The following is a 14,832-nucleotide window of genomic DNA, read 5'->3' on the forward strand; positions in this document are numbered from 1 at the left end:
AACTTTAACATAAGAGAATTTGTCCAGTTATTTCATTCTGTCCGAGCACTATGTCCTCGGTAAATATACACAGTACAATTTAGAAAAGGATGGTAAAAAGTCTTACAATTTTGTCATCTGACCACTCAGTGGCAGTATTAAACCAGTCTGACCAGTATTTCCTGCACACAGCACGTCAGCTCTTTTAAATTAGCCTGCTAAAATGCATATACTGTTTACATGTTTTTTCTTATTTCTACTGTTCAAAGACTGAGCACATCGAGAGTTTTCCTGATCAGTCTTACTATAGATGTCAAAACTATTGATTGGTATTGATTGGTAGTAATACATTATGCCCCGGTTTCACAGACAAGGTTCAAGACTAGTCCCAGGCTAAAATTAATTTTCAGCTATCTTAACAGAAAAATAACTTGCCCGGACAAATCTTAAAATATGTCAGTGCCATTATTTTGTCTCAAGATGCACATCAGTAATAGTTTCTTAAGGCATTTGAATAAAAGCGGCTTAAATAGCCTAAATTAACTAAGGCATAGTCCTGGTTTAGGCTAAGCTTTGTCTATGAAACCGGGCCTATATATGTCCAGTGCCTTAAACCTAAAGTAACTTTATGCACCTTGGTCTTTGAGATTTCTATATTGTTTGTCCCAGCTGGAGCTTTTTTGATGCAATACAATATGACTTAGTGTAGTTATTAATTCCTTACATTTATATAGCGCTTTGCTGGGTACCCAAAGCCATTTACATGAGGGAATCTCCTCAACCACCACCAATGTGCAGCATCCACCTGGATGATGCGACAGCAGCCATATTGCGCCAGAACGCCAGCTTATTGGTGGAGAGGAGACAGAGTTACGAAGCCAATTAGTACATATGGGGCGGATGCCGGGGTTACACTCCTACTCTTATTCGATGGACATCTTGGGATTTTTTTTGTGGCCACAGAGAGTCAGGACATCGGCTTGACGTCTCATCCAAAGGACGGTGCTTTTTACAGTATAGTGTCCCCGTCACTGTATTGGGGCATTAGGACCCACATGTGAGCACACCCAGCTGGTCTCACTAACACATTTTCCAGCAGCAACCTGTTTTTTCCCAGGAGGTCTCACATCCAGGTACTGACCAGGCTCTACCCTGCTTAGCTCCAGCGGGCAAACAGTCTTGGGCTATAGGGTTATATTGGGTGATATGACAGTTTTCCAGTGGTTATACCTAATGCATTGATGACATACAGATTACTGCTGATGTATGATACTGTATGATGTACAGCTGATGTTGAGGAGCTGTAAATTAAAAACATAGTGAATGAAGTTATGTCCACAATTTAACACCTCACCCCAATGCAAAAGCACTAGAGAAATTTAATCATGGGCTTTATTGGCTGTTTATTTATTTCTATTCCAGCCACAGGTTAGCTTTAGGATATTGGTTCTATCACTCCATCCAAACACACTTTGATGAGGTGAAGAGGAATATGACCTTTTATTTCATATTACATCCATACATCAACAGAAAGTTGAAGGTTTTAAGTTCCAGACAAAATCATCCACCACCCCTTTCCCTCAACAACTCTTTTCCCAATGTTTAAATGTACGAACAGGTGTTTACTGCGCATTTGTAGGCCTACTGTATATTCAGTGACTCCCGTTGACTCCCATGATTAGTGGACTTTACAAATGAAATGGCCTGGGATATAGGCCACCAGATGTTCCATGATTCCAAGATCTATACAATAACAAGAACATCTTGAATAATAGAACATCTCAATAATAAAGATCTCATAAATATCTTCTTTAGATCATCTCATGCACTTGTGATCTCAAACAGACCTTTTTAAAGGCTGTCACAGAGGAAGGCAGGTTGTCACATATGGTTTAATTTGTATTTATTTATTTTGCTTTATATTTTACAATACAAGTAAATAAAGCTAGAGTGTTTTATTAGCACAGGTTTCACCCTTTTCTATAAACTAAACTGATCTGTTAGGCATTAATTTAATTATATTTTAATACAATACATTAAAACATGGTGTAAATTTTTTGAAGCATCCGTCCGAAATAACTTAATAATCCACATAAACTGCAGATAGTTCGTGTTTTGAGTCAATACGTTTGTCATATAAATGCCATCAGGGCTTTGCTATGTTGTGCTGTGCGCCTCTGCTGTAGAGTCGAACTGCGCAGTGCCACAGCGCGAGGCGGACTGGCACTACAACCGAAATAAAAAATGGCAATGGGTAATTTTATATTTGCGCAATGCATCCTTTATTTTTTAGCCTTCTTGTTTGGCTTCGTAGCCATGGTACCTCTCTCAGAAAACACTGATGATTTTCGGGGTAAATGCTTGCTTTTTACACGAGGTATGTGGCAGAACGAGAACATCACGGTGTCAAAGCAGCGCTTCATCATTGAGGAATGGGGACCACAGTCCTCCTGCAGTTTCATCACTGCTGTCGGCATCGCGTCTCTCATCCTATCCGCTGTCCAAGCTTGGAGGTTGCTGTTCTTCATCTGTAAAGGCCTCGATGAGTGAGTGGCCATTTACATCATGTGTATGCTGTGTCTCACGTGTACAGTACAGACATGTGTCAGTGATGCTCTTTGACTGTGAATGGTTGCAGTTATGCCATACAGTACTACCACATTACAAATTTGTTACTTGTTCAGTAACATAATACAGGGTAATATAATGTCATTTGTTATCTTATAATGTGTGACGTGATTTACACAATGTTTTACAACCTAAAGTGGAATTGGGCTGGTACATTTTAATGGATTAGTCAAAGTTTCAAGTCATGGATCTCCCTCATGTCTAAATATTGCATACTGACTGGTGAGAATAGACTAAACTCCAATCGTTTGCCTTCTGTTCTTTCTGTTACTTTTAATGATAAGCGTTAATTTATCTAATTAAAACTAAACCTTAGGAATGAAAGCTTCTATAATTTCTTAAATGTAAAAAGGTTTTAAATGTAAATGTAATCAGCTGTTTACAATTTGTGTGCTCAAAACGTGGAGGGAACATGGGTTTTAAGTTAATTTATCCCAATTTCAGCAACACACTGTAAAACATATTTATTGTTTGAACATACAAATTAGGTTCCCAGGTGCCTTAAAATTTTGTAGTTAATTCAACTTAAAAATATTAGTTAAAATAACAATTTTGCATCGAATTCAGTAAACATTTATATTTTTACGTTGAATTAACAAAACATTTTAAGGCAGCCGGGTAACTTAACAACAAATCAATTTTTACAGTGTAGTCGATATTTTAAATAGTTTGAGTGACTAAAGTTCAGTTTAAAGTTCAATAAATTAAAGTGACTTCAGTTCAGCCAATTTGTTCAATGTTATATAGCCTACAGTATATGAGATATGATTGTTTTGTACATATATAACCGACTACAGTACCAGTCAGTAATCAGAACTTTTATAGGGTCATGTAACCATCCATACCCACTGCTAAGCCCATTACAACAGTGTGCCACCATCCATGTACAATATGTTAAAGAGCATCTTAAAGGTACAATGTGTAATTTTTTGGAGAATCTATTGACAGAATTGCAATTAACTATGTCTTCAGAGGTATATAAAGACCTTACACAATGAAATGTTGTGTTTTTATTACTTTAGAATGAGCTGTTTCATCTACATACACCACGGGTCCTTTAACATGGAATTCACCATGTTGCTTCTACAGTAGCCAAACAGACAATCTACTCTAAAGAGCCTGTTTTGTAAATACGTTATCTCTTTTGACAACATCTTAGTCTTGTGTCAGGCACCACAGTGCTTCGAAAGGGACAGATGGAGTGAGCCATTGGTTGCAATTTGCAACCTCACCGCTAGATGCCGCTAAATTTCATACACTGGACCTTTACAATTCGAAATTATTTTGTTTAATTCGTGAGAGATAGGCTGGTTTAGAACAACATGAGGATAATTCATCAGTAAATCATGACATAATGTCTAATGTTGTCTTTTAAATGTATAGAAGGCTTCATATTTAAGCTTTATATCCTCTTTGTGTTTATTTAATCCTCTTTATGTACAGTGGCTTGCAAAAGTGTTCAACCCCCTTCATTTTATTCACATTTTGTTATGCTGTTGCCTTATCTTAAACTACTTAAAAAAAATTTTTTTTTACATTAATCTACACTCCATGCACAATAATGACAAAACAAAAAAAATGATTTTTGACAGCTTTGCAAATTTATTAAAAATAAAAAACAAAAATAAGTACATTGCATAAGTATTCACACCCTTTTCTGGGACACTTGAAATTTTGCTCAGAAGCATTAGTTTAGCTTGTTAATGTTTATACACTTCGAGTGGAGTTAACCTGTGCCAAATTCAATTGAATAAGTATGATTTGGAGCGGCACATACCTCTCTATAAAGGGTGCAACAGCTGAAAATGCATATCAAAGTAAAAACCAAGACATGAGGTCAAAAAATTGCCAGTAGAGCTTTGAGACAGGATTGTATCAAGGCACAGATCTGGGGAAGACTTCTGAAAAAAATCTGCTGTATTGAAGGTTCACAGAAGCATGTAGCCTCCATTTATCCTCAATGAAAGAGGTTTGGAACCACCAGATCTCTTACTTGAGCTGACCTCCTGTCCAAACTGAGCCATCGATGAGGAAGGGTCTTGGTTAGAGCGGTGACCAAGAAGCTGATGATCACTCTGGTTGAGCTCCATGATCATATATGGAGATGGGAGAAACTTACAGAAGGACAAACATCACTGCAACACTCCACCAATCTGGGCTTTATGGCTTAGTGGCCAGACTCAAACCTTTGCTCAGTGAAGACACATGGAAACTTGAAATATGCAAAAACATACTTCAACGAATCTTTCAAACTGTCAGAAACAAGATATTCTGGTCTGATGAATCTCAGATTCATGCATCATGTCTGGAGAAAAACAAGCACTGCTCAACACCTGTACAATACCGTCTTAACAGTAAAGTGTAGTGGAAACAGCATCATGATGTGAGGGTGTTTTTCAGCTTCAGGGACTGTACACAAAATACGGAGATAATGATCATGAAAACCTAGCCCAGAACATTCAGAACCTCGGACAGGGCAGAAGGTTCATTCTCCAACATGACAATGATCCTAAGCACACAACTAAAACAATGCAAGAGTGGCTTATGGACAACTCTGTCTATGTCCTTGAGTGGCCCAGCTAGTGCTTGAACCCAACTGAACATCTCTGTAGAAACCTGAAAATGTTTGTCTACTGATGATCTCCATCCAACCTGACAGAGTTTGAGAGGATCTGAGGAGAAGAATGACAGAAAATTGCCAAATGCAGATGTGAAAAGCCTTTCACATCATACCCAAAAAGATTTGAGTTTGTAAAGGTGCTTTAACCATTTTCTGAGTTAAGGGTGTGAATACTTATGCAATGTACTTATTTTTGTTTTTTATTTTTAATAAATTTGCAAAACTGTCAAAAATCAGTTTTTTGTTTTGTTGTTATTGTGCATGGAGTGTAGATTAATGTAAAAAAATAATCATTTAAAGTAGTTTAAGATAAGGCAGCAGTATAACAAAACGTCAATAAAACGAAGGGGGTTGAACACTTTTGCAAGCCACTGTAGCTCAATCTTCAATGCCTACCTGAACCTGCTCATCAGCATATTCACAGTGTTCGAGGTGTTCCTGTCCAGCACAATAGTCAGTGTGGGCTTCAATCTATGGTGTGATGCCATCACAGAAGGAGGCAGTATGCAAAGCAGGTGAGCATGATGGTGAAATATTGAAGAGTTCAGGTACTGCAATACACTTAAAAAAAACATAATTTTACGGTCAAAACCCGTCAAATTACAGAAAATTACTACGCAGTCTATTTTTGAAATATGGTAAAAAAAATTGTTTGGGCCAGTCAGAGAAGTGTTTTGTGACACTGAAACTGATCAGGGTCTTCATGGTTCAGTTCACTACAATGACTGTTAAATTCACTGCTGCATTGAAATTTAGATGTCGGGAAAAAGTATTTGAATTATGTCTAATATGGATGACTGTTCATTTCTAGCTGTGAGGATCTTCAGGACACTGATCTTGAACTAGGATTGTACAACTCAGCTTTTTATGACCAGTTTGCCATAGCACAGGTTGGTCAGTTAAAATATGTATGATTCATTTTCAGCTGCATGAGCATTTTATGTTGGCTTGACAAATCCAAGACAAAATGCCTAAAAACTTGCCACAGACCTTTATACTGCTTCGGGTTGCAGAGCATTTTCTAACCGGGACTAAAAGTCTTCTCCAAACTGTTTAATTACGCAAGGCTTCAAAACCTTTAAACATCAAATATCTCTTCAAACTGTCTAAATATTCAAACTATATGAATTTCAAAGCTTTCTCAAGCCAACATTCAAACACTGATGAAGTTGAATAAACTTTTCCTCGTTTGGTTACTGTTGTCATGCTTCTCTTTAGTTTGGGTTATGGGCAGCCTGGCTAACCTGGCTCGGCATCACCGTCATGGCCTTTCTGAAGGTCTACCATAACTACCGTCAAGAAGATCTGGTTGACAGCTTGATCAATGAGAAAGAGTTTCTACTTGGATGCTTCTCTGATGCGGTAGACAGCAAAAGTGGCATGATATGATTGAAACAACATAGATGTTACTATTGATAATAACTGGAGTGTTACAGAGTGCTGATTCTAGACCAGGGGTCACCAACTAGCGGACGAATGCGGACCGCGAGATGCGTCCGTCAGGACCTCAAAGCCTTTTGACATAATAAATAAATGAACGCCACATTATATTCTAATGCAATCAAATTTATACCAGGCACATCAAGGTCCGCTCAGTAGCAGTTTGGGTCCTACGGCACCACGGACAGTTAACATATGCGGCGCGCACTGTTGCTACGTTCAGACGTCGATGAGTGAAGAGAGCCGAGACATAGAGACAGACTCGCTGCACAGCGTGCAGACGTAGCTCTCAGTGACTGAAAAACAATGTCCTTTTCAAAAGTTAGAAAAGTTGACGCCGAAAACCATGTTTTCTGAGATGAATGGCTCGAGAGCTTTGCATTTATTCTTACTGCATCGACATGCACGAGACTGGTTTGTGTCATTTGCTCGGAGTCTGTTGAGGTTGTCAAAAGCGGAAACCTTAAACGGCATTATGAAATTAGACAGAGACACTTTGAAGAAACATGCCCGCAGCAGTCCGAGGTAAGGACACGGAAAATATATTAGCTCAAAGCCCAGTAGTAGCGTTCTACACGGGTCCTCCCTCACTCACTTACCGCCCAACAACCAGCATATGAATGTTCACTAAAATACAGTGGATCTTAGGAAAACATAACAAGCCCTTTACTGATGGGAAAATAGTAAAAGAGTGCATGGAGGCTGCGTGTGAAACACTTTTAGAAGGAAAATAAAGACATGAACTAAAAGAAAATATTAAACAAACTTGCAAATTCAGCTGCAACAGCCACAAGAAGAGCTGAAATGTTATCAGAGGATGATCAGTCACAACTTGATGCTGCTATTTGTTCATCTCAGTTCAGCAGAAAACAACACTTTAGTTTTCTTTTAAAGTTGTTAATGTTGAAATGAATTTATATTAAGTGCAGGTTTAGAGATTAGGGCATTTTGCACATTTTCCTTGATTATATTGTTGTCAGACATTGTAATGCCATCGTATAGATATGAAAAGACATGTTTATTTCTTTGGTCTGCCAAAAACCATAAATTCATGTTTTTAGGTATTTAATTGTCCGGACCTCGGCTGGTAAGGAGGGTTCGTTTACTGGACCTCAAGCGATTTTAGTTGAAGACTCCTGTTCTAGACAAACGAGATGTTTCGTTGACATATAAATCACACCCGCACATCAGTTGAGCTCAACTCAAACCAAATGCTCCTAGAAATGCTACTTCTACATCTACAATAGCGAATATTTCTAGAAATGCATGTGCACTTGTTTTGAGATACACATTTACAAATAGAGGTTACCACAACATTTTTATTAAGATGCTGAAAACTACTGGTTTTACTCTATGGTGTGTCTACAGTACATACCTGTTAGAATGAATCCTTTGTGACATACAATCAAAGTCCATTATACTGTAATGTATTGACAATTGTGTATGTAACAAAATGACTCTCGTAAAGCCTTCTAAAAGAGAAAAAAGACAAGCTTCCAGTTTTCCTTTCCATTTGTACACATTAGCTGAGGAGTTAGACTCTGTACATTATAGAGCTCAGGTAACACCACAGACACATAAACTATTTCAGGTGATGTGTGTGATCCATGTATGAAATTATTTACTGTATGTTTCCTTTCTGTCATTTAGTTGAATAGCTGTTCCTTTCCAGTTTTGCTTCTTCATGTAAGAAAAAATATAACAATATTTCCCTTTCTGTCGGTCTCTCGACGTTGTGTCGAACCGACAGATTGGGGTCGTCTTGAGAACCTATCATCTTCTGAGTATTTTGAAAAGGCCAATGAAAATTGGCGAATGAAATTTGCATGCTGGACTCCTCCCCGGATGTCCAGGTATAAGAGGGAATCCGGCGTGCTCATTCATTCACCGTTTGTTCTTCAGAGCCTGTGCATCTGATGAGTGACACAGCGATCTTCAGTGATCAATATTCTGCTGGAATCTACGACGTGGTGCAGCGGACGGTCCCTTCCTGCAGTGACTCTCCCCTGGGCGTCTCGGCAGTTCCAGAGGTGTTCGAGCAAATTTCCTTTTCTAAAAGAGCAAATTTCTCCAGCGTGGCTTGTCCCGCTGTTCTCATGGGTGAAACACACTCATCGAGGAGGGGGACGGACACGATGCCTGCTTCCAGTACGCTGGGGCAGACGTTGTGGATGCGTCCTGCCCGCACTGCGGGCGGTGACGATTCAGACGTTGCGTCACGGGTGGCTGTGTTCCCACGGGACTCAGCCACTACCTCGTTTGCTACGGCTAGCAGCGAGGGTGATATGAGGATTACTGTGAGCGATAATCCGCCAGCCGCTGGCTCACGGACCGTTCGCACCTCGTCTCGCTCGTCTGATCGTCCCCCAGGAGACGGTCCCACCGTTTTACTCCTCAATCACATATTCGGACACGATGCGTGAAGATGAGGTCTTGCAGCATCGGGGGGGTGACGTACTGCCATCCAACTCCGACGATTCCTTGGGCTCCCTCCCTCGGGGGGTCGAGCCCAGGAAGAAGCGGGCATTGAAATGTCAGCCATGCTTTCCCGGGCCACCGTGAGTGTTGGGTTGCAGTGCACGCACTGCCTCTCCCAGCTCTCGCGGCTGGCTACATGGCGCCTTGGGTCTGAGCGCGGCTCCAAGCCGCGCCCGCCCCCAGTGCCATGTTTACCGGAGGTGCATGAGGAACTTAGTAAGACCTGGAAACGCCCCCTTTCCGGCACGTTTCACGTCAAACAAAGTTCTGTCACCCTCTCTTCCCTTGAGGTTGCGACAGCTAGAGGATACGTCGATGTCCCCCAGGTGGAGTGTGCCGCCGTGGTGCACCCGTGCCCGTAGGCGGCGGCTACCTGGGGGGGGGGCTCGACCTAGACTCCCGTCCAAAGCATGTGCGGTCTCGACATCTCTGGTGTCGGGAGCTTACATTGCGATGGACCAAGCTGTCTCCTCTCTCCACGCTATGGCTCCTGCCAGGCCAGGGCGTTGAGAGAACTCCACGGGGGTAAGACCGACCCAGCGCTTATGCAGGAACTCTGTGCCGCCACCGCCCTCGTTCTACGGGCGACCAAGGTGACCACGCGGGCCCTGGGTCGGACGATGTCCACATTTATGGTCCATGAGAAACTCCTCTGTCCGAACCTTGTGCAGATGAGTACGCCGAGAAGGTCCGCTTTCTCGACGCACCCGTCTCGCAAGGAGGGGGCTGGTTGGTGTTACTGTCGAGCCGCAGTTCTCGACAGTAAAGAAGCAGTCCTCCCGTGCCGCGATTCGGCTGCCTCGGCCGTCAAGTCCCGTGCACCGTCTGCTTCCCAGCAGCCCTGGTCCTCTTCAACGCCCTCAAGTTCTGGCGCCCCCCCCCACAGGCGGCCCCCTGGAGGAGACAGCGAAGAGGAGACCATCGCCTCATCAGCAGCGGCGGAAGTCGCCCTCATGGGAAGACCTCAGGGAGATTGAGGCTACTATTGGGCCCGACCCCAGCAACATCGCTGGGAAATCGGATAGGGACGGATCCTGCCCCGTCTCACCATCTGCTAGCGCCCACTTACTCTCAAAAGAGAGTCTCCTCTCTCTCTGGGTTATCACAGCTGCTCCCACCCTCGGCACAAGAGTGGATGGCAACTCGACGTTGCGTCACGGCGAAGCGCAATGTCGAGTATAAACACCAGCCCTCAGCACTCTCAGTCAGACAGTGCGTTGAGCTGCGTAGTCGCCAGGCAGGAAAAACAGCAGAGCCGATCTCCTCCCTGGGGGCCCTCCCCCGGCAAGGAATCCGTACTGCTAGCCATCGAACCTCCCCCCTGGGGGGACGATGAAGAAGATCAAACCTTTAGCCCCCCTGTCACAGTTCTGGGAGCCTGGCCGGGTTCCCAGACTGTCAGGCTGACTAGGGAAGACGATCCGTCTCGGCTACGCGATCCAGTCGCCCGCCCAAGTTCAGGGCATCGTATTTCCTCAGTCAGAGGCTAGGATGCTCCCGTACTTTGGGCCGAGGTCGCCACCCTTCTGGCGAAGGGAGCGATCGAGCCCGTCCACCAGCCGAGATGTTCAACGGGTGTTGCAGCCCGTACTTCATTGTCCCCAAGAAAGGCAGGGGGCTGCGCCCTATCTTGGATCTGTGTGTTCTGAAAAGGCACCTACACAAGCTGCCTTTCAGGATGATCACGCAGAACCGCATCCTGACGTCCGCCAGGTGTCAGGACTGGTTCATGGCAATCGATCTGAAGGACACGTACTTTCATGTCTCGATCCTCCCTCGACATTGGCCGTTTCTACGGTTCGCGTTCGAGGGACGGGCATATCAGTACAGGGTCCTCCCCTTTGGTCTGTCCCTGTCTTCACGAGTCTTTATGAAGGTCGTGGAAGCCACCCTCCTTCCCCTTAGGGAAGGAGGTGTGCGGGTACTAAACTATCTCAATGACTGGCTCAGCTTGGCGCACTCTCGAGATCTGTTGTGTACACACAGGGACCTGGTGCTCCGGCACCTAGATCGGTTGGGGCTACAGGTCAACTGAGAAGAGCAAGCTCTCCCCGGTGCAGAGCATTCTCTTTCTCGGTATGGATCTCGACTCTGTCCTCATGAGCGGCCCCGCCCATCGGGGGGCGCGAGACCCGCGACGAGGAAGCCCGCACCCACGCGGCCTCCCGGAGGCAGTTCGACTGACTTCAGAGCGCGCCCGATCAGTGTTGAACTGCCTGAATCTCTCAGGCAGTCAGTGGTCCCCCTGAAACTATTTCAGAGGCTCCCGGGATACATGGCATCCTCGGCGGGGGTGGTCCCCCTCGGGTAGATGCACATACGACCGCTCCAACACTGGCTACAGAGTCAGGTTCCTTGGAGAGCGTGGCACACCGGCAGCAGGCGTAGGGTCATCACGCTTTTCTGCCGACGCACCCTAACCCCTTGGTCTCCCATGACCTTCTTGCGGACAAGGGTCCCCTGAGGGCAGGGGCCAGGCACGTCATGGTGCGACGGATGCCTCCCTGCAGGGTTGGGGTGCCGTGTGCAACGGGCACGCAGTGTCGGGGCGGTGGACGGGCCCCCGCCTGCGTTGGCATATCAACTGCCTAGAGTTGTTGGCTGTGCTACTTGCACTGAGGAGGCTACTACCTCTTGTGCATGGACAAGCACGTGCTGGTCCGGTCGGAAAGCACAACTGCCGTGGCGTATATCTATCGCGCTCACGGCAGCTAACACGACTCGCCCGACGCCTCCTTCTTTGGAGTCAGCAGGCGATCAGCTCCCTGCGAGCCACACACATCCCAGGCATCCTGAACCAGACAGCCGATGCGCTCTCTCGTCAGTTGACGCCTCGCGGAGAGTGGCGACTCCATCCCCGCGCAGTCCGGCTCATTTGGGAGCAGTTCGGCCAGGCACAGGTGGTCCTGTTTGCCTCCCCGGACTCCACCCATTGTCCGCTTGGTACTCCCTGACCGAGGCACCCCTCGGCACAGATGCCCTTGCGCACAGCTGGCCGCGGGACAAGCGGAAGTATGCCTTCCCCCCAGTGAGCCTCATTGCACAGGTCCTGTGCAATGCCAGGGAAAAGGAGCATCAAGTGGTAAAAGTTACGCCCCATTGGCCTAACCAGGACTTGGTTCTCGGAGCTAAGGCTCTGACAACAACCCCCCCCTGGCCACTCCCCCTGGCAAAGATCCTGCTTCCCCAGGGGAAGGCACGTTACGGCATCCCAGGCAGAACCTGGACTCCATGTCTGGACGGGACGAGGAGATCCTGAGTCTGGTTGGGACGTCACTCAGGCTAGGGCCTCGGCCACTGGGCGGCTATACGCCCATAAGTGGCGCCTCTTCTCATCCTGGTGCTCTTCTCGGCGAGAAGACCCGCTGAGTTGCTCGATCGGGAACGGGCTGTCCCTTCCTCAAGAGAAACTGGGGAGTAACCTCTCCCCCTCCACACTGGGAGTGTATGTAGCCGCTACGGCCGCTCATAATGACCCAGTTGCTGGGTAGCCTCTGGGATGGCACGACCTGGTCATTAGGTTCCTAAGGGGCGCGAGAAGGCGACCACCTTATCCGTGCTCCGTACCCTCTTGCGACCTAGGAGCCCCTTCGAGCCTCTCGGAGCTGCCGCTCTTTCTCACTCTCGATAAAGACGGCTCTCTCCTGATGGCGCTCACCTCCAAGAGGGTAGGGGACCTGCAAGCACCCTCCGTGTCCACAGATTGCCTAGAACTCGGGCCCAGGGATTCTCACGTTATCTTGAGACCCCACCCCGGCTATGTGCCCAAAGTTCCCACCACTCTCCCGAGAGACCAGGTGGTGAACCTGCAAGCGCTCCCCACCGGGGAGGAAGACCCAACCTATCCGTGTTGTGTCCAGTACGCGCACTGCGCCTCTACTTGGACTGCACGCAGAGCCCAGAAGCTCTGAGCAGCTCTTTGTCTGTTTCGGAGGTCAGCAGAAGGGAGGGCTGTCTCCAAACAGAGGCTGGCGCACTGTGGATGCCGTTGTTATGGCATACCGATCTCAATTCGCCCCTGCCCGTTGGGAGTGAGGCACACTCCTCATGGGCACTGGCTCAGGGCGCCTCTCTAGCAGACATCTGCAGAGCTGCGGGTTGGGCTATGCCCAACAACTCTGTGAGGTTCTAATACCTACGCGCGGAACCAGTGTCAGCCCGCGTCCTGCATGGCAATGTGTAGGACCGGCAGCCGGTAGGGCGTACACCTGCGAAAGCCCTTCCCCCTTCCTCTAGGGGGATCAGCGGCTATTACGCCTCCCCTCTTTCCCCCACTGGGTAAAGAACAGGCATTTTATCCATCACTAGCACCTTCCTCGGGGCAGGCTGGGCAGAGCAGCCCTGCCCCCTTAGGCCGGGGAACACATAGCTCTAACCGGACCTACTGCTCCAGACATGGTAACCCCCCCTCCGTGGGCTGTTCCGTCTGATGTATCCTCATGAATGGTTCCCACCTCGGCAACCCATGACCTCCCTAGGTGGACTCCCACCTTGCGGTTAACTCCTGCAGTCCGCACATTTTCCCATGAGTTCTCCCCTGATGGTGAGACCATCTGGTGTCTCCACTAATTCCTCCCTACGGTAGGTAGTGGTCTCTGCAGCGTTTTTCCCCCAGGGGGGAATAATGCTTACCCAGTGGCCCTTACAGTGCCGGGCGGCTTCTCGCTGGTTAGAGAACTAAGGCCTCCGCCCATGACGACCGGTGGCAGGGGCTTCCCATCTTTTCACAAAAGCTCTGGGCCCCCTACAGTACCTCTCCACTGGACGGTCACAATTTCGTGTTAGCGCCTACGTCTGAATCGCCCAGGCCAGTCAACGTCGCTCCGCTAGAGATTGTGACGCCGCTCAGTGCTGTGGCATCTTCCATAGGAACCCCAATCTGTCGGTTCGACACAACGTCGAGAGACCAACAGAAAGGGAACGTCTTGGTTACGGATGCAACCTCAGTTCCCTGATGGAGGGAACGAGACGTTGTGTCCTTTACGCCGGCTTCCCTCTTATACCCAGACATCCGGGGAGGAGTCCGGCATGCAAATTTCATTCGCCAATTTTCATTGGCCTTTTCAAAATACTCAGAAGATGATAGGTTCTCAAGACGAACCCCAATCTGTCGGTTCGACACAACGTCTCGTTCCCTCCATCAGGGAACTGAGGTTACATCCGTAACCAAGACGTTATGACTGTGATCCTTCCTACTCTACATGTAAAGGAACTTCTATATTCTTGCATGCACATTTATGTTAAAACTGACAGAAAAAATTCTCTAAAGCTATTCAAGTAAGATAAATCTCCACATTAACAGCAAACTTAAATTAAATTTCCCTTTCAAAAATGTACTGTGATATGGCACTGAAATCATGTACCATGGTATTAATCGGGTATGATAGTACTTTTTTATCAATGGTGTAAGATTTCCAATGTAATAATATGATTTGCTGAGTTTACTTGCTGCTCTAGATAGAATCATCAATGAGGTCTATGATTTTTTCATTTTTTAAACAAATGTTGCGCATGCTGCAATAGAATTTGATGTATGTCTCTTTGGTTAAAGCATCATCTGCTAACTTATGTTCCAATGCTAATGAATATTTGTGTGTAAATCATACTGTATACAGTATATCCTGTTTCTGTAACACACAAGCTGACATCTTTCTCTGATCGTACATTTTTTGTGCATAATTTTATTT

At 46.2% G+C, this 14,832-nt stretch overlaps 1 protein-coding gene across 1 annotated transcript; it reads left to right on the forward strand.

Moving 5' to 3' along the window:
• The first annotated feature begins 2,137 nt into the window (after nt 1-2,137).
• LOC130559795 (transmembrane protein 179) lies at nt 2,138-14,826 on the forward strand. The gene is made up of 4 exons (XM_057343073.1): nt 2,138-2,525; nt 5,605-5,742; nt 6,039-6,117; nt 6,446-14,826. The coding sequence occupies exons 1-4, from the start codon at nt 2,224-2,226 to the stop codon at nt 6,614-6,616; spliced, it is 690 nt and encodes a 229-aa protein (XP_057199056.1). The 5' UTR covers nt 2,138-2,223; the 3' UTR covers nt 6,617-14,826.
• The last annotated feature ends 6 nt before the right edge of the window (nt 14,827-14,832 follow it).

This window comes from Triplophysa rosa, linkage group LG10 (assembly GCF_024868665.1).
Source record: "Triplophysa rosa linkage group LG10, Trosa_1v2, whole genome shotgun sequence".
Lineage (NCBI taxonomy): Eukaryota > Metazoa > Chordata > Actinopteri > Cypriniformes > Nemacheilidae > Triplophysa > Triplophysa rosa.